Below are 19,554 nucleotides of genomic sequence, written 5' to 3' on the forward strand. Positions count from 1 at the left end.
ACATTCAAATGAGACAGTGTACTGTGGAGGACGTCTGGGATGATGGTATTGAATGCTAAAGTCAACAAAGAGGAGTCTCACATATGATCCTGGAGATTTTAGATGTTGCAGGATATAGTGTAGGCAAATATAAACAGCATCATCCACTGACCTATTGGCTCTATATGCAAATTGTAAGTGGACAAGATATGAATCTGTGATTGTTTGGAGATATCGGAGTATCAGATGCTCAAAAGTAAGACTCTGTCATAATATTTCATTTTTAGAATGACTCTCTTTACACCTCTGAGTGTTCTTGCAACATGAGTGCACTGCTCTAGAGACTCACTGATGCCTGTGTCTATCTGAGTTCTCCTGAGGGTAATATTAGAAAGCAGTTGTAGAAAACAGAAACACTGCCCTTCTGTAACTTAAACAGGCCTCCTCAGACAACAGCTGCCAGGGAGAAAGGTGTTTTTATTAGTAACAGAAGTTTTCAGCATTGGCTTATATGGAAGATTGCCCTGATGTAGGATCAGAGAAAGTTGATGTGGTATTTTTTGGCAGCTCTGATGAGTAAGTTTGCAACAATTTACTCCAGAGAAAAGTGTTTGAAGAATACATTTCTCAGAACAAAAGGTTTCTGTTTTGTCAGTGTCCATGCCAAGAGAGCTGTTTAATGTGCCTTTAAGTTTTACTTTGGTCTTTAGGATGGTGACACTGCCAAACTGTAACCTTTTTTGTGTAGGATTATTTAACTCAGATAAAAATTTCAATTCAAGTTAGGCTTTATTATCTCCTGGGGAAAATTTGTTCTATGGTCCAATAGTCCAACACAACACTACAACATAAACATCATCAACAAAGAATTTAGTACAGCTGTGTTTCAGAAGAGTCACTTCACATTGTTTGAGAGTGAGAGTGCAGCTTTCATCCCCTAGTTTTACACCTGAGGACACAGGTGGTGTCTCCCAGAGGGGAGGGGTGTAAATTCACAAGGGAGGGGGTGAGACACACAGACACAACGCTCTTGGCCTTCTTCAGCATCCTTTGTTTATAGAGGTCATTTAGGCTTATTGTTTCTTTCTTTCTCTTTTTGTTTCTTTTTTAAATAAATCCTTTTATCATTTCATATCCCTCACTTAAATATAGTGTGCAGAGTTGCCTGCTGTACCGAGTGGATTTTTTCAGATTAAATTATTTTAATCTGGACGCAGAGAGAAAACAGTGCCCCTGGTGGAGCACAGGCATATAGTCAACCTGTGGGTCGTGTACTGTACTTACTTATTGTCCCAGATGGGAAATTTCTGATGCAGGGAGGTGCATGGCATAACACAAAACATAATATATTCAACACAACATGAACACGTTTTACAATAAGACAAATAAGACAAAATATACAAATAAGATAAAGTTAACATCTTAAGTCATCTTTAAAATTTAGTATAAACTTATTTTTCTATTTTGTTTTGATATATTAGAGTACAATTGCACGGGTCTCAATTTTCCATGCAGTATGACTGCATACAGTAGGTAACACTCTTCCTAAACTAAGGTCTAGGACGGAGTCCATTGAAGGGGTTTGTTCTAGGCCAGGAGGCCCAACACAGAATCATTTTCTTGTTAGAGAAGAAAGTTATCGTTGAAGAAAAGAAGTGTTTTTTTTTCCAGCAAGGCTCAGTGTGAGCACAAGAGCACAAATACTGAGGCTCTGGACTTACCAGGGACCCTGAATTGGAAGAAACAGCATGGAAATGAAATGGATGGATGAAAAAAACTAAGCTGACAGAGTAAACAGTATCTCTGGCACAGCGTCTGAGACCCTCCCACTGTTGCCTCTGTTTGTGACAGCCCTGTCACCGGAAAGCTGAGAGGGGTCCACAGACCCCTTCCATCCTCCAGCTCCTTTTTTAAACTTCTTCCTTCCAATAAAATATTCAATTGAATAATATTGAATTGGACTAAAATGATCGAGTGAGGATTGAAACACGAATGGTCATAGAGCAGTCCGTTCAATGCACAGCAGTGAATTACCGATGAGAAGGAAGTGTTGGTGGGGATGTGTTTTAATTTTACTTGAAGACTCAGGGAAGGCAAACATCTAATGTAACTGGTAGCTGACCGGTCTGTGAAAACAGAAAGATGGGAGGGTTGAATCCTGCATGAGTAATTCAGCTCTCAGTTTGTGTTAGATCACAGTGTGATTGAATGAGGAAGAGAAGAAACAGTTTCAGAGGTTGATTTAGTCTCTCCTGTGTTGGAGTCCAGTCCAGTGCTCTAAATATAGAGATAAACTGAGTGATATTAATATATATTCTGCTTTTTTAATCCTTGTTTTTTTTAAATAAAACATTACACAAGAAATGTAACAGGTCTGTACTATACTTTCAGATCCCCACCAGCAGTACTGTCACACAAATCTTTTCATTGGGTAAATAATTGGAGATAGATTAGGATTGTTTAGCAATGGGAAATGTGAACAAATTCTCTGGAGTATTGATTCTTCATTTCACTCTGATCTTTATGGAAAAGTATTGTAATAGCGGTACAGGAAATAAGAATAAAGCACTTTCAAACCAGGTCTACATCAATCTCCCAGAGACAGGCAAGCAAGGATAAACAAATTCAATAAGAGTGCTCTCGGCTCCTAGTCAAACACAAGGTGTTATTTAGACTGAAGCTAAATGCAGTGCTGGGTCAGTGGGCCTGTGTCTTCACACAGCACGAGGTGAATCATGATTCGCTATTCAGCTCATGGTATGCCATCGGTCATAGGGTCAGGACAGGGCCAAAATATATGCGAATGAGACAAAGTGTTAAGAAACTGAACAAAGCATAATGAGACTAATCAATCACATCTAAAAACAGACAATTAACCTCAACAATCCCTCGTTATTCTTGCTGAACGGGCCCGAGGCTGGCTTAATTAACACTTTTTTTTCCAGCAAGTGCAATTAATGAATGTCCTTATAGGAGTCACCGTGCCTTCTCTCTGTGTAATAAGGCAGCTCCTGTAATGATGTGGCAAAGGTCTCCCCTGTGTGAGACAACAATCACAGAGATCTGGGTAGTGTCTTCAAATATAACACTTTAACTCCCTTCAGGAAGGCGAGTTGTGGTATTGTAGTTAGGACTCTTTTAACCAGATGGTTGTAGGCTCACATTCCAGATTCACTGCTGTTTTTTCCTTGAGCATAGTACTTGGGTTATCATTATAAATGATCATTTATTCTCAGTTGACTTATCTGGTTAAAACCGAAATGTTTTTTTATAATATCTGTATGGTCTCTTTGAATGTCATACTCATTTCTGCAGCGGGGTGATTGCTGGAGCAGCTTGGGTGAACATGCTTGGCTCAAGGGAGTGTCTGCAATGCTTCACCCAGGATTCGAACCCACAGCACTGTGGTCTAGAGTCCCGAGTAAAGATCAATAAACTGTGCTCTAGTTCCAAGGTCTGAAATTGTGAAGTACCTGCTGTAAGCAGATGAAATAATATGATAAATGATATGCATATATACTGTAAAGAAGAAATTCTTACAAGCACTTGTGAAAAGAATCTGCTAAATAAAATTTAAGTTTCTTTTAGGAACTGGTTATTTACAATTCTTTCCATCCTTATTTTCTTTCCCATTCCCTCATTTCCTTGCACAAAACTGGGAGAATGCCCAACTGGGGGAATCTACCTGTTCCCTGTTTTCTGGTTTTCCTTTTGAGTCTGCTTTTCAAAACTATAATCCTAATTTTAGACTGAACCTCTGGAAATATAAATTACAGTATATCTATCAAGGTTTACCATACTTTGATAACAACTCCTCAATTCTTTGATCCTATACATTTCTTTAATTTTATCTTGGCTGTTAGATCAGTCAAACTGTAAGTAGTTGTCTTTACAAACTGAGTTAATTAACAACTCAACTATATCAGTTTCAGCTTCTTTGTTCCACATCACCAGTCTATATTTTGGACAATAGAAACCCGGTGCTGTAACACCACCTTTGCTACATACTGTTCATTCTGTATTTGATCACACAGTAAGCAAGCTGAGTTCACATCTGCCTGTACTGGAAGCCTGTAGGAATGCGTGTGTTTGTGAAGCCGAGTGGAGCTGCAGATGGGCAGGACCAGACCAGCAGGTCTGTCCTGAAAGCAGGCTGGTAAACCAGCTGGAGGGGCCTGCTGGGGCATGCAGTAGAGCCGTGAAGCAGCCAGAGTCCAGTAATAGGGTAGAGTGGTCACTGAGCACAGAGGGAGGAGACGTACAGTTGTGAGAACAAGTTTGTGAACCCTTTGGAATGAGCTGGATTTCTGCATGAATGGCTCCTAAGATCTGATCTGATCTTCATCTCGGTCGTAATAATAAAGAAAGATGGTCCTATTTAACAAACAACACACACAACGTCTGACATTTTAACACATCACATTTTAGGAGCCATTCATGCAGAAATCCATATAATTCCTAAGGGTTCGCAAACTTTTTCGCACAGCTGTGTAGCTGTCTAGCTGGCGGGAGGTGAGCTTAGAAATAACCGAGTGGCGGACCTACGGCGGGGTGAGCCTTCAAAACTGGAGATGATTGTTTAATTAGTAGATTGGCTGCCTGAGTGGAAGGCAGCTGGTTTCATGGATGGATGCTGCGGTTGTCCCTGGTGACGGCCGGCTGCCTGCTGCTCCTTAGCAGGATTTGGCACCGCCCTGTCAGTCCTGCAGCCCTGAGCCATCACTGTGCTGCCACTGGACCTGCGAGCCCACGGACTTATCCAGCCACCCAGGCAGAGGGTCCCCTAGATGAGTCCCTCAGGGGCTTCATGATCTTATTATCAGCTCAGCGTGTTTAAAGTGACACACTACAGCTTTTGCCGGGTCATATTAATATTGAACAGGCCACAGTCATCGTTTTGTAAGATGATTGATTTTCCCTGAAGTCGTTTATTGGCCTAATTAATGATCTTAAAGTCTTGCCAGATCCACATGTGGGAGTTGAGCGATCTAGGAAGGCAGCCTACAGTTGCACTTTCAGGTGTGAAAGAGAGGTGCCTTACCCGTGGAGAAGGTTGAAGAATGTACAAACTGATGTACAATGAGCGCATTGTTTCTGTTTGTTAAGCTTAGCATTCACAGAGGAGGTTAAGATCCTCGTGTTGATAATGTCAATGCAATTGCAAAATACTTTAAAAAATAGTTTTTGTCTAAACCCCTAAGTGAAAAGAAAAAAAGGTAGTTTCTTTGAGGATTGGTTTATTGAATATCTGATTTGTTTTTATAGCATGTTTGCAGTCTTGCAAAACTGGAAGTGTTCTGGCTTAGGATATTGTCTGTACCAACTGTCTAAGCCCACAGAAATAACACTTCTCACATCTAAATTCTTAAGGGAAGATAAGAGCAAGCCAGCTACCAATACAAGTACAATGAGCCTGGAGAGGAGACAAGACATGATCTCTTCTTACTGCAACTGATAGGCCCAGGTTATTTCCTCATATTAATGGGTGGTACAGTGGCTCTGTGGCTAAGGATCTGTGCCTGTGGCTGGAAGGTTGCCGGTTCAAATCTCGTGGCCAGTAGAGGAAACCTACTCCGTTGGGCCCCTGAGCAAGGCCCTTAACCCCAACTGCTCTAGGAGTGCCGTATAAATGGCCGACCCTGCGCTCTGACCCCAAGCTTCTCTCTCCCTGTCTGTGTGTCTCAGGGAGAGCAAGCTGGGGTATGCGAAAAGCCAAATTCCTAATGCAAGAAATTGTATATGGCCAATAAAGTGATCTTATATAAGAAGCTATTTTTCTGGAAGCAATGAGATGATTAAATAAAAACTGGACATCTGAGTCCTCAGTCCCAGTCTTCAAGAGCCAACAGGCTGTCTACCTGACCTCTGTTCCAGTCTTCAAGAGCCAACAGGCTGTCTACCTGACCTCAATCCCAGTCTTCAAGAGGCAGCAGGCTGTGTACCTGAGTCCCTAGTCCCAGGAGAATGTATATGTCTAAGGGCGGGTCTACTACTCATATGGATGGGTTTGATCTGAGCTCGGTTCTCTAAGTACCCTTCTCACTGTGCTAGATTACTGGGTGGGTCATTCATAATATTCGATGTATGTATACTTAAGAGTGGCAAACAGCTGGTTTTATGTATATCAGGGATGATAATGGGCTCTTTTTATGACTGGATATTTTTTATTCCATGCAGTGGTGTGTGTTTTCTATGCTATAAATTATTTTTTACATTTATTTTATTACAGGATGTCTTGCCATCGCATTATCGATCACCCTGCTTTTATCAGCATTAGAAACATTACGGTGCTTTTTAATTCAACTGGACGAGTCAACTGAGAAAAAATTCTCATTTACAATGAGGACCAAGAGACTCATTTTTATAGTAGGGTACTTAGTGGAGTGGTGAGAGTGAAAGGTTTTGCTTAAATGCACAACAGCGGTGTTGCACACAGGATCTGAACCCGTGACCCTACAGCCAAGATCCTCTGACCACTGCTCCACACTGCCACCTACCTGCAGTGCAGATACTTGTTATTGGTTGCAAATTTAACACCTCAGCTGTACTTTATATTATGCATAATATAGACAAGTGCAGAGCTTTACATGGAGAGAGAAAAAACATCAACTTTTGTAGATACAAAATGGGAAATTCTGAGCTGGAAGAGGTATTTGTGAGAAAGCCTTAGGTGTTTTTGTTGACCCATCACTAACATCTTCTAATCTAGACAAAAAATAATCATTTTTAATTATATAGTGCCTTTTCAAACCCACGTACATGATATTAGTGATGATGAAAAATACAATAAAAACAAACATACAGTACAAGAGAAACTGTAATGCAGTCCAGCAGAGGCCTTAATAAAAAGGTGACATATTAAAAAGTGTCAGAGAAAACATGGTCATCAATAAGTCAGACATTTAGTCCCAGATACAACAAGCAGTAGAACTAGAACTGAACAGGGCCCGTGTGAAGGAGTGAGTACATGAAGGAGTTCAGAGATGTAGGATGGGGCCAGGTTATGTATAGCTTTTTAAGTCCGTATAAAAAAAATCCTGTGTTGAATACATGACTTGACAGGCAACCAGTGAAGATGTAGAAGGGTCTAGTGTGATCACAATGTAGGGAAGCAATTGAAATGTAAACAAGGATGTTAGGATCTACAGGGTCTGAGCATAAGTGTAGTGTAGAGTGTAGAGCATAAAACAAGATATGTTATGTTAAAATTCTAGAAAGCACGGATAAGACCTTATTTAGAATATTGCATAAATTTTGGTCACCGTGTTACAAAAATATATTACTGTTCTGAAACCAGTCTAGAGCAGAGCAACCAGGTTCATTTTTGGGATTATAATAAAGATTTGGATCAATTGGCTGCTATCTACCAAACGAAGTAGATGGACAGGTTTCATTCACTGACTGCATTGCTCTTGCAGCAGGTGTGAATCTTGCGTTTTTGAAAGTGACCTTTCTTATCTCCCAATCATTTCAGCATTTCTGTCCCCTTGGTTTTGTGCGTTTCTTATTGGGGCGTTCAAGAGCAGAAGCAGTGTCTGTTCAAGCTGCGGTTTCGCTCTGTTCCCTGTGTGGGGGATCGCAGTGTGCCTGCCACTTCAGATCAGCTGAATTCAGGCAGCGCACCGATGCTGTAATGCTCAAGCGGTGTGAGCGAACCTGGTTCATTTAGTCCCTTCTGTTTTCCCTGTGGCTCCCTCAGTTTCTGCTGCTATTTCCCACTTCTTAGCCCTGTCATACCTGCCTGGATTCTGTTTCCTGTGGCAGTTAAGTCCTACAGCAGTATTGGCTAAAACGTAAGCATCTTAACAGCTAGAAAGATTAATCAGCAAAGGGGCCTTCTGTAGTTGTAACCTTATAGGTACAGGCATCTAAATGTCTCATCCAGAGGAAGTTAAGTTGTATATTGGAAACATCTTCCTCTGTGAAAACCTGCGAATATGGTTGACACTGTAATTTCAGCTTCTTTTTCTTAAGGTGGTAGTGTGGGGTCAGCCCCTGATGACTGAGGGCTGTTTCTGTTTCGCTGTGCTGAGGTCCGATGTGCTGCCGGTTACATTTTAATGCTCCTCCGCCACAGCTCCAAGACTGTGAGGAATGTCGATGGAAAAGCGGACTGGTTTGGCTTCTGAGGGATGCTGGGATCAGGACAGCTCCCTGGCTGCGTTGCCTGTGAATATCGGGTCTTTGGACATGTCAACGGAATGTTTTGGGTCTCAGGAGAGACCGCGTGGTCAATTGTGAAACACCACTGGGATAGAGGAAGAGGGGCAAGCAGGAAGCTGTTCCTTCTGTACCTTAACTATCTGCTGCATGCCCCATACACGTCCTGCTGTGAAACTGAGGAGCTGGAGTCAGCGTCGCCCAGCTGTCTTACCCTGAAGCGTGGTCTGGTTCAGCTCTCGGGAGCTGTCCACGCTTGGGCCAGGTGCACCGCTGAGGAGAGTCAAGCTGGTGCTGTATGCAGCATGGGTGGCCAGTAGGTAACCAGAGTAATTCATCCGCGGGGACAGGAAGTGAGGCTCCACCAGCGCTGTAAAAACCTTCCCTACCCTAACTGGGGTTCAAAGGTCAAGCTCCTGGAGAACAACCCACTTCTTCCTTCAAGCCTGTAGGAATATGAGCTTTATTTTCCTGGTGATTAATAATAATAATAACAATAAAGGAATGGATATAGAGTAATTTCATAGATATTACAAGGGAAACTGACTCAAGTATTCAACATTCTCCATGGCACTGACAAAGGCTTCCTCTGAGAAATTGATGCATCAGTTAGCTAAGGACAACAAAATGAGTTCGTTGGGCTAAGTGACCTCGTCTCGTTTGTGCTCTTTCTTGTGTTTTTACACAGCCGTGAGACTGAGATGACGAGGTGACGAAAACACATCACTAGTTCTGAAATGTTCAAGATCATCTGGAAATCACAGAATGTGGTCACATACTTTTTTTTGAAGGCTGGGAAAGAAAACAGTCTGGTTTGAAGAGAAAAATAAGCACATGATGTGTGTGAGAAAGTTGAGCTACGCAAGGATGAAACAGGCACATACTTTGAGGCAGCAGGGAAAAAACATGCTGGAGCAATTAAAGGCCAGATCTGCATGGGAACCTCTTCCATTTTCAGGGCTGTGACAAGTTCCTTACATTCTTTACAAACAGCTTCTCCCTGAGGGGCTGAACAATGAACAGTACAGCATCCTTCTGCTCTGCATTCAGTGTCTGGCAAAAGTTTTCAGACCTTTCCAATGCTGTCCCCATCTGTGAGCTGCAAATTTTGAAATAATAAGTTGAATTAACTTGTTTTATTCAATTCTTGAGTGTCCACACCGGAGACTTCTATCATGACAAGACATGTTGCAGTGAAGGTCAGCAAAGAGAACAAATGAAATATGACATGTTGATTGGGTATTCATATTCAGACCCACGAGCTCTGTCGTTTTTACTTGTCCTGTGAAGTGCTTTGAGAGGCATACTTCTAATTGGAAGATGGATGGATAACTTTTGAACAATGGCAGCACAGTGTTGCAACAGTGAACACTGCTGCTTCATACTGTACATCCAAGGTCCTGGGTTCAATTCTGCACTGGGGCACTTTGTAATGTTCTCTGTGCTCTGGTGTCTCTACACTTTCCAAAGACCTGCTGGCTTGGTGAATTGATGACTCTGTGTTGACCCTATTAATATTAATCAGCTGAACTCAAGTGGTCTAGAAGAATAAATTCCTGCGCCTGTAGTGCACACAGTACATGTGAAGTTCAGCAGCATGACTTTGTCAAACCAAGAGGAAGACACAATTACACAATAAAAAAAGCTTTTATGACAAGCTAAGTCTTTAAGCATTTTTGTTAATTATAAAAAAAGTTCCATTTATGTATGTAATAAACTGTAATAGTCATCTGCAATACAATTCAGTATATTAATTTTTAATTTATTTTATTGATGCAAGGTCATCCAAGGCATTCAAGGAGAATTACATTAAAAGTAATCACCAAGCTATAAAACAAATAACGGTTTGAAAGTTGCATGGATTAGCATTCAGATGAATTCCACACGATGCAATAAATCAAACATTATAAAAATCAATACAGGACATGGTTATTAGGATGATATGAAGGATTATAATTCCCCTGGATAGCAAATGTGTCAGAATTAAAAAGAAAAGAAAACCTGTGTTTAATCTGATATTCCAGGGTGGGAAATGTGACTTAGTGCTGAAGCAGTGATAGTGATGCCAGGTGCAGACTTAGGTCATAAGACGATCAAGGTTAGACTGGATTCCCACTTCACTTGAAGCAGCTTGTGTCTTGCACTGCAAGATGCTACTGAGGATTAATTAATGGTCAAAAATGCATCTACCGAATATGCACTATGTATTAACTGATTAACCCCTGGGTGTGCTGTACCTTGATTATTCTCTCTTCTTTCTCTTTCCTGACCTCTTTTGCTTCCAGGTCTGCCTGGAAGTTTGTGTTTTCTCATGATGAGTGGGGCCTCGCATTGCTGCAGCCCTGGCTGGGCAAATGAAGCCCCATGTGGCTCAGCGCTGGCCTGCAGAATCCCAGCGCGCTTCCTGTCTGTTACTGGTTGTACATTACTGGCCTCTGACCTTGACCACAGGCCCCCAGGGGACAGCGGAGCGAATGTGATTGGAAACATGTGCCGTGTGAAAGGGAGCTCATTCCTGGGAAACTGCTCCTGTGTTGACAACAGCAATGGAGGCTGGGTGAGCCTGTGACTTCTCCCCTGGTGCGGAAGGGGGTGACAAGACAGAGGCCCTGGTCCTCCGTGATCCAGGCTGGGTCTAAGTTATAATCTCCCGCGGTGGCTGTAGGTAGCACTAAGGAATCCCAGCCGGAGGGAGGTCCTTCAGGGTGATGGTCTGCTTCCTATTAACCTGTTGAACTGCCCGTTCTGCCTCTGCTCCGCTTATCAGACTCTGTCCTTCGCCCTGTCTCCCTCAGGCACTGAGGCTCCCCATCTCAGTGGGTACTCTGCCTTTCTTATTGAGCACAGCTTTCTCTCTCCATGTCTCCTGCATGCCCCAGCTAGTTTATGTGATATAGCACAAGTAAGTATGGGGCAACTACTGCCTAACACTCAACATTCACAGTATGGGTATATATATATGCATATGCAGTATATACTGTACATTACAAGCAGCACCTTTGAGGATTATGAAGGCTTTTTAAAAAGCATGCAGTTGCTGAATATTATCAGTATGAATATGAATCAGCATTTGCCTTTTTACAATGCTTAGAAGAAGGAATCACCTTACAACTTCTTATTTTGCCTTTTGCATATATAAAGTCAACATCAGCAGCTAGAACTTCTAGCACAATCAGAGAAGCAGAAGAAAAGCTATTTGAACTGTATTTCCCAAGTCTTGCTTTACAAAAAACTCTTGAGCATTGCATTCAGTAGGCGATATTAGGATTGGCTGCAGATGAAGATTTCAGTGATTAGATTTTTTTTAATTGAGTTTATTATACTTTGTTTCCAGTAACCAGTGGTTGTGTTGACCTACTGTATATGTTGCGTTTACACAAGGAGCATGGAAATTTGTGCTCTCACCAAAGCCAGGGTGACTGTCAGGACAGTTTTTCTCAGCTGGGGACACAGTGGATTTACACTGTCTAATACAGCCCAACTTCCATACAGTTCTCCTGTGTGTGCACCTCCAAAGCATCCAAATACAGTAACCCTGTAATTACAGCAATCTTGCAAAACGTTCAGGAGGCTGAATTCATTTTCACTGAGTTTTTAAGTGTTCACAGAAACAAACTAAGATAGAATGCAGGGATAATTTTTCCAAAGTGTTTTTTTTTATAACAACAGACGCAAGTGAGAGGCTGTTTGGTCCATTTTGGTCCATAGCGACTAACTCGTTTGGTCGCTAATTGATCTGAGGATGTCATCCAGCTGTTTCTTGAAAAAAGTCAGGGTATCGGCTTCAGCCACATGGCTGGGTAGCTTGTTCTGTTATGTGAATCACACAGTCACTGGGCTGGAGTTCAATCCGTGGGCAAATCACTAACATGGTGGCAAACATTATAGTGCCTGATTGTAAAGCTTGTGCAATTGTAGAGACACGGCCTCAACTCTGAGTTACACCACCATTGCTAGTGACAGTGGCTGCCACAGGTTTGGAGGCATGGGCTAATTAAGGCTGATTTCCTGCTGCACTGTATTTAAAACTGAGAACAGGAGGCACTTCATTACATGAAGGGTTGTGGGTGTCTGGAACAAGCAACCCTACCCAGCCCAGCTGTTCGTTTTTCCTACTCTGCTCTATTTGATGAGGTAAAATTAAAATGAATGATCAGTTGATTTTCTTCAAGGTACACTCTGATTATTGTGCCAGGATACTGTTTAGTAATTTCAGATGCACAGGTGGGATATTATACAGTAATGTTGCTCACTCTTAAAAACAAAAGATGCCTGTAACGGTCTTCGCGATGCAGAGCCTCGGGTGTTTATTGCTGCTGTTAGGGGCCCACTGTGAGCGCCACTCCGCCGTTGCTGAGAGTGTGGAAACTGACAGGCTTGCTGTGGCTCGCGGTCATGGCACATGTGCTCCTTCAGGCCTTCGAGGCTCTGAAGGTGAAGAATGTGCCGCAGAGGAATCAAAGGAAAGACGCACTCCAGGTTCCAGCTCTTGAGGAACTCTTTACCTTTTGACTCCTACCTCTTTTGGGCGAGAGGAGGCTGCCAGGAATCAGAACAATTACAAACATCCTCATGAGCTCAATGTGCTGAATGTTTGTCAGCAGTTAGGTTTTATGCGATATGAGATAATTACACTATCGAAATATCTGGTATTGTGAAAATCTCATTCATTAAAGTAGCAGTGCGAAGTCATGGAGAAGAATGGAGTGTTTTTGTTGTGATTATGTGGGCTGATGATAAAGAATGATGTACAGTCTTTTTCTCTTTCACTGGAAAGGCAGCCAGTTGTTATCTGGAATAAATCCAGTATTTGTTTTCTGTCTATCGGTCTTTTCCGTAATCCTAATGCCTAATCAAAGAAAATGAAGATTTGTTTTGTTTGCTCAGAGCTGGACCTGGTCAGTGCTGGGATAGGAGACCTCTGTGGAAAATCTGGTTGCAGTGGTGTTGGTGGACCAGTAGGTGGTGCTCTTCACTCTGGGTGAAAATTTCCAACCAACCCAGTTTGACTGCTGTAGTCACGCATAGTTAAACTGAGGTCCTGACTTCTTTGTCATTAACGATTTCCTGTCCATAGTGTATGGGTGTTAACCGTGGTATCCATGTTATCCTTCCAGTTTCCCTTTAATTCGGCTGGAACAGTATTTTTTCTCTTTGTCCCCTGATCTGCTCTGCAGTGGGGCTGCTGTGTGTCACCCAGGCGGAGCTGCACTTCACAGAGGGATCCCCACCTTCACGTGAAGCACTCTGGGATTGTTAGGGATGAACAATACCACATAAATGACACCATTAATTTTTATGAGTATCACTACAATGTTCAGTTCAATTGTAGGTTTGTTACCTTACAGTATCTTGATGTACTGTAATGAATGATTGGAACTGTTTGTTTTCTCATTTGCATTTAATTTCATTGCATTGAAAACCACAGGAGATTCCTGCAACAATAACAGACAGTAGAATAGAGAGAGAGAGTCTATATTATCCCCAAGGGGCAATGTGTTTTGCAGCAGCAGGCAATTTAAAGAAAAAACACCCAATTAAACAATACTCCCGTACTGTGCCTGTGCAGTTCGTATCTGCTGTTTCGATCTGCAGTTGGAGGTTTTTTGACGGCGCTCTCTCCCCCTCTCTCTCTCTGGCCACAAGAACAACGAGAACGAGACGGCACTGCACTGTGCGGCCCAGTACGGCCACTCGGAGGTGGTGGCGGTGCTGCTGGAGGAGCTGACGGACCCCACCATGAGGAACAGCCGGAGCGAGACGCCGCTGGACCTGGCGGCGCTGTACGGCCGGCTGCCGGTGGTCAAGATGCTGGTGAACGCCCACCCCAACCTCATGAGCTGCAGCACCAGGAAGCACACCCCCCTGCACCTGGCCGCGCGCAACGGCCACAAGGCCGTCGTGCAGGTGCTGCTGGAGGCCGGCATGGACGTCAACTGCCAGGTGAGAGGCTCCGGCTCCGGCTCCTCCGGAGAGGGGCCTGCGAGTGGACACTGCAGAGCTCTCTTGCCCCGGGGTCTGAGGGTGACTGCTAAACCCCTCTCACAATGTAGCCGTGGTCAAACCTCAGCAAGGCACAGGGAGAGTGTGGTAAAAACTAAAGAAGAGAGGGGACTGGCAAAGCAAGGCAAACTGGGGAGTACTTGCACGGGAAAGGCACGGGGAACCCACTGTATGAATACAGCATGCACACACATTCACCTGGGTAGACTTACGTACATCCAGGACTTTCTGGAGACCTTTGACCTGTTAAATGCATCCTGCCTCTCTAAAACCCCACTTCATAAATTATTCATCTGAAATAGAGACCGACTGTTACGACCAGGCTCTATAGTCCGTGTCGGGTGTTATGTCAGACCCTTTGTGAAGCGGTAAGAGCTGAAGGAGACAGGAGGCGGAGTCTGGGAAGACACACAGGGGTTTAATGGTGCAGTAAAGCAACAGTGATGGTTGGTGGGGCGGTGAGTGGGGAGACCAAGAGAGGCATCCGAGCAGGTCCGAAGGCAGGTCAGGACACAGTCCATGAGTCCATCAGCAGTAGATCCATCCTGGGAGACGACAAGGTTAAAAGAGGGAAAAAACAAACACACGGAAAACATGCAGGTCCTGGGATGACGGGGTGAGTTCCTCCAGACCCCGGGCTCAGAGAACGGGAAGTGTCGAGGAAAAGGCCTGTGCCCTCAGGAGATGGACGTACAGTAGGGTATCCTGGTGCTAGGCGGGCCTGGTGACATCAGTACCCTAATGTTGAGCCCTGAGCCCTGGAGGAGTTAAGAATAAATAGGGGGAGACACAACAACACACCTGGAACACATACAAACGATTGCAGGGAACTATTGACAGGAGTGAAATGGAGTGCCCTCTAGGGGAGGGATGTCAACCGTTACACCGACTGAGTTAACCCCAAACTTCTGGCCTCGCCACTTAATCCTTTACGCAGATATGGCCCTTCTTACCAATAAAACTGAAATCAGGAGACAGAACCTCAGGTCACGTACGAATGACCTACGTGAGAAACCCAGATTCAGGCCACATGAGGGCGAGAGTCTCCTGCAGCCCCAGAGAAACGCGTTCTCTTACTGCACACAGCTGCAAGCACAGTGCTGCTGCGTCACTGTGGACGTCTCGGGCCACAGCAAAGCAGGAGGATAAATCACAGAGTCAGAGATGAACTGGTACATGCTAAAACATGGAGTGCACAGGCTGCCGAGCAGAGAGTTATCAGGGCAAATGACAGCCGGAGAGATTATCTAAGTGGAAAAATATTTAACGCCTTGGCGTGAAAGCTTTTCTTTAACCTGAGTCTTTGTAGATCTTTCTGTTACAATGATCATCGCGCAACAAAAATAGAAATCACAGATCAGGCTTACTTTTAATGAACTAAAGCCGTGACATGCTGGTGTAAGTACAGAGCAGACTTCTTGGTTATCTGCACTGTAATTACAATGAAAAACAAAACTCACGTCATCCTGCTTTGTTCTGTGAAATTCCTGGGAAATAAAAGGGTAAAGTAAACCAATTAAGAATGCACACAGAGCTGAAAACATAAACAGGAAACCAGGTCAGAACTCATTCAGAAGTTATATTAGACAGTTTGTTAAACTATGTTTAATGTAGGTTTCTTTAACAACTCATCCCTGCAAAAGTGCAACTCTGATGTTGATCGAGTCAACTGATTTACTGTAAGAGAGAGCGTGCCAGCACTTGCATCTGCGATTTTGTAAAAAGTTTGTGCTAAAGAGAAAGAGAGGCTTCCTTTGAGAAGGAGTGACCAGAATGAGAGAACAGTGATGCCAGTGCATTGTATCAGGCTGAATTCGGTTTAAATACTGTAGCTCCCGCAAGTCAATCTGTGCACTAGGCGTGTGAGTGGCATGAACATAATGATAATTGCAGAATATGTGAGGCAATCCATCCTTGCATGAATCTGAATTATTAATGCATTTGCATCAGGATGTAGTGTTTCTTCAGGACTGCCCCAGTCAGAGAACTGCTGTATTCCCAACAGATGCAATTGCAGTGGGGTTGGAGTGCAGAAGCCAAGTGCACTATGCATGCTGGGAGAGAAGCATTGTAACGAGGGCTGAGAGCCGTGCCTGGACTGGAGATCTGAGCAGCAGACAAGAGCCAAGTGTTCTGAGAGGGCACAAGAAAGCCCAATAAGCTGCAGTTTTATTATGGGAGAATTATTAATGCTGTGACTGTTCCCAAATAACCCACATATCTCATATACTGTATAATGAAGCCACTTCCACTGTGTCACTTAGTTATTAGTAAGTGTGAAAAATTGCCAGCATCTGTATTTGGTAACGTGGCAGTCAGACTAGACAGCAAGTGAGCATACTGTACAGTAGCAGTGAATGGCTCTAGACGACACTGTTACAGGACTCTCAGGAGATTAAAAGGAACAAATGAGGAGGCCATCCGTCCCATCTAGGCTGTCTCGTATTGTGACAGAAGGGAAGAGCGCAGCTGCAGGTGTCTTTTTTCCTAATTGGAGTGTTAACAACACAAAACACCGAGACAGACAATTAGGTAAAGAACTGGCATCTCCAGCACTTTTTAGATGAATACTTGAATCAAATAAGGCACAGCAACATCAACTAAAAAAATAGCTCTTTCTGTAGAGCACTAGCTCCTGTGTCTGTTGGTTTGCTGCCTGCAGCTGGACAGCCAACCGGTTTACCAGCACATTAAAGCCTCAAGACAATACAAAACTATACAGATTAGAAGAAAAATGGTAACAGAATTGTCTGTTCCAATCAGGGGTCAAAACACAATGGGAATGTTCTCTTCTAACATTTTCAAGAAGTTTCCAAAGTTAATTACGTTCTTCAAAACGTTCCAGTTTTTTCTCTCTTCCTTCAGTGGAATATAAATCTCTCCTCTAAGACTCTCAAGTAGCCTTTTTATACCTGTAGTAATTGCTGCAGTACACGTAAGCGAGTTCAGCTGGCACTCATTTCCTTTTCTTGTAGCTAAGGATTCTGGACCTTGTAGTTCCCAGACTGCTCTACACTCCATTTACAGTACATGATAATACACTACCTGCCCTCTCTAACTCTCCTCTTCACTCTACCATAGTAGTAGACTACCAGTAGGTAGTCTATATTTGGAACAGTGGATTTCTATTTCTATCTATGAAATTATATGACCCTGTAGTAGATTTCAAGATCCATACACAGTCGTATCACATTAGTTTTGGGCTCCTGAGCAGGGACAGCCTGTGCTGGCATTGCTGTCCAGGTTGCAGGTTCAGATCTGGGGTTAGTCATAAGGACATAAAGAAATAAGAAAGGTTACAAATGAGAGGAAGTTATTTTTAACCCATCTAGACAGTTTGACCCAATTATCTGATCCAGACGTTTTTTGAAAGTATCAGCTTCAACCACAAAGCTGGGTAGTGTGTTCCACGCTGTCACAACCCTTTGGTTAAAGAAGTGCCTCCTGCCCTCCTGTTTTAAATGCACTTCTATTGACTGTAGTTTCCTCTTGTGACTTCACATGATCTGCAGCTGTGAAAATGAGCATGCACCTTTCCACATTGCATCACGCTGGGCCTGAGTGTGTTTGAATAGAATGGGTGTTGGAGTGTAATGTACAGAGTCAGCTTCGTGCAACACACAGCTTTTGCACTGCAGTAATCACGGAATATGTTCAATGGAATGCACAATGAAAATTCATGAGGTCGAACCCCAGATCTAGGGAATTACCAGTTTATTTTAGGAAATACAGTACAAGGCTCTAGTTCACTATTTCCCAGAGATCATCATGCGAACACTCCTCCACCATCCCCAGTGGTGAAGAAATAGAGGAACCTCTTGGGTCCTCATGGCCTAACAGTCGTCCCTTAAACTATGAGAAGTCAAACTCCACCAGAACCTTCTGCAGTCCGATTTTGGGATTTGTCTGTATCTTCTGAAAAAGAGCTTGACGTTTGCCGGAATGCTCTGTGATGTACCCAAAGAAGGCCCTGCTGTTTGAAACATGCCTTTGACTTCAGAGGGGCTGCTTTTTAAAGTCAAACTCACGGGCACTCTCACCGTGTGTCTGACTGCATCGGCATGTGAGAGAATGGCTCTTCTGAGCTCCTTCTTCACTGCAGCGAAACCCACAGGTGGAGCTAAACTGGCCGGAAAGCACATCCCCACATCTGTTGAGTTGCTGGGAAACCGTGCCGAGTACGTTGGTTCCCTTTGTGTGATCAGCCCAGGAAACGCGACAGGAGGAGGTCCCAGAACAGACCAGCCTCGGCGTCCTGTACTCGCGATCGGGGCGCCCCTTCTCTGACACAGAGACCCTGGGGTTTCAGTGGCGTGTGGGCGGAGGGCGGGGTCTCCTGCTGCGCTGTACCTGCACTGGCTTGCAAAGGAGGGTAGCGCCCAAGGGGAAACGGGCTCTTTCTCACTCCTCCACTGGACGGGAGAGGTCCCACCAGCGCTGATCCCACAGACTGCTGGCGTCTTCGTTCGTCTTGCTGTGTGCAGGGAGTCTCGTGGTGAAGGTACTCATAGCTCTGTCATACATCTGCAAGGACCTGGGCCTGACTGAGCAAGTTTCTGTTCTTATTTACACTTCTGTTTTACCTGGCTGAGGCACATGCATTCAGAGCTCAAAACACAGCCATAATGACTCAGCTGTCAAAGAGGAAATGTCCAATATTTTCACTTTATTTTATATACGGTAGCACCTTTTAAAAGTTCCATCTCGAAGTGCTTTACAGTGGGTGTAATCAACAAAATAAGTACATATAAGTAAGACAATCAGGTGTCATCAAGTGCAGCACAAGCTAGAAAATGGAGCAAACAGAGACGCAAATTAAGCAAACGTCTTTTTAAACTGAAAGGTTTTGAGTCTGGATTTAGGGTAGGTGACTCAGTCTGGCAATCTTTCTGAGACGGAAAAATTATGTTTTTACAATCTTCTGGACCTGAGTGTCAAAAGTCAAGCCAGGATGAGATATCACGCCTAAATTCTTCAGTGTGGATTGAAATTCAAGCAAAGTGCCATCCACAGACTGCATTTGTTACTTAGAAATGGCATTAATCAGTTAGTTCAGAAAGATATGTTCTGTGTCCCTTTGCAAAGGAAAACTCAGATAGTTTGCTTTTAGATTTTTATATGAAGAAAGATATGAAGTTGTGTTTTTTTCACTTTGAAATGGCTTGTGGTGTATAATCATGTGGCTCATCTGTGTACCAAGCACACTTAAGTCGAGCTGTGGGTTAGGGATATGAATAGAAAATATGCTGGCTGGCTATTTTAATGCGCTCCTGTGTATCCTCTTAAAAAAACTCCTTATGTGAATGTAACTGTCATGGTGGCATCTGTGAAGATCACAGGTTGAGATTAAGTCAGAGTAAAACAGAGAAAAAAAAGACAAAGCTGTGACTGGGAGACACTGCTTAAACCGGT

At 43.5% G+C, this 19,554-nt stretch overlaps 1 protein-coding gene across 1 annotated transcript in view; it reads left to right on the forward strand.

The window, feature by feature from the left end:
• anks1b (ankyrin repeat and sterile alpha motif domain containing 1B) overlaps positions 1–19,554 on the forward strand; it is a 343,291-nt gene that overhangs the window by 114,005 nt on the left and 209,732 nt on the right. Inside the window, exon 4 of the mRNA XM_088924241.1 lies at positions 13,786–14,082. Within this exon, the coding sequence (XP_088780367.1) occupies positions 13,786–14,082 (297 nt within the window). The remainder of the gene's footprint in view (positions 1–13,785; positions 14,083–19,554) is intronic.

The sequence above is a fragment of the Atractosteus spatula genome, chromosome 8 (genome assembly GCF_055471065.1).
Source record: "Atractosteus spatula isolate fAtrSpa1 chromosome 8, fAtrSpa1.hap1, whole genome shotgun sequence".
In the NCBI taxonomy this organism is placed as follows: domain Eukaryota; kingdom Metazoa; phylum Chordata; class Actinopteri; order Semionotiformes; family Lepisosteidae; genus Atractosteus; species Atractosteus spatula.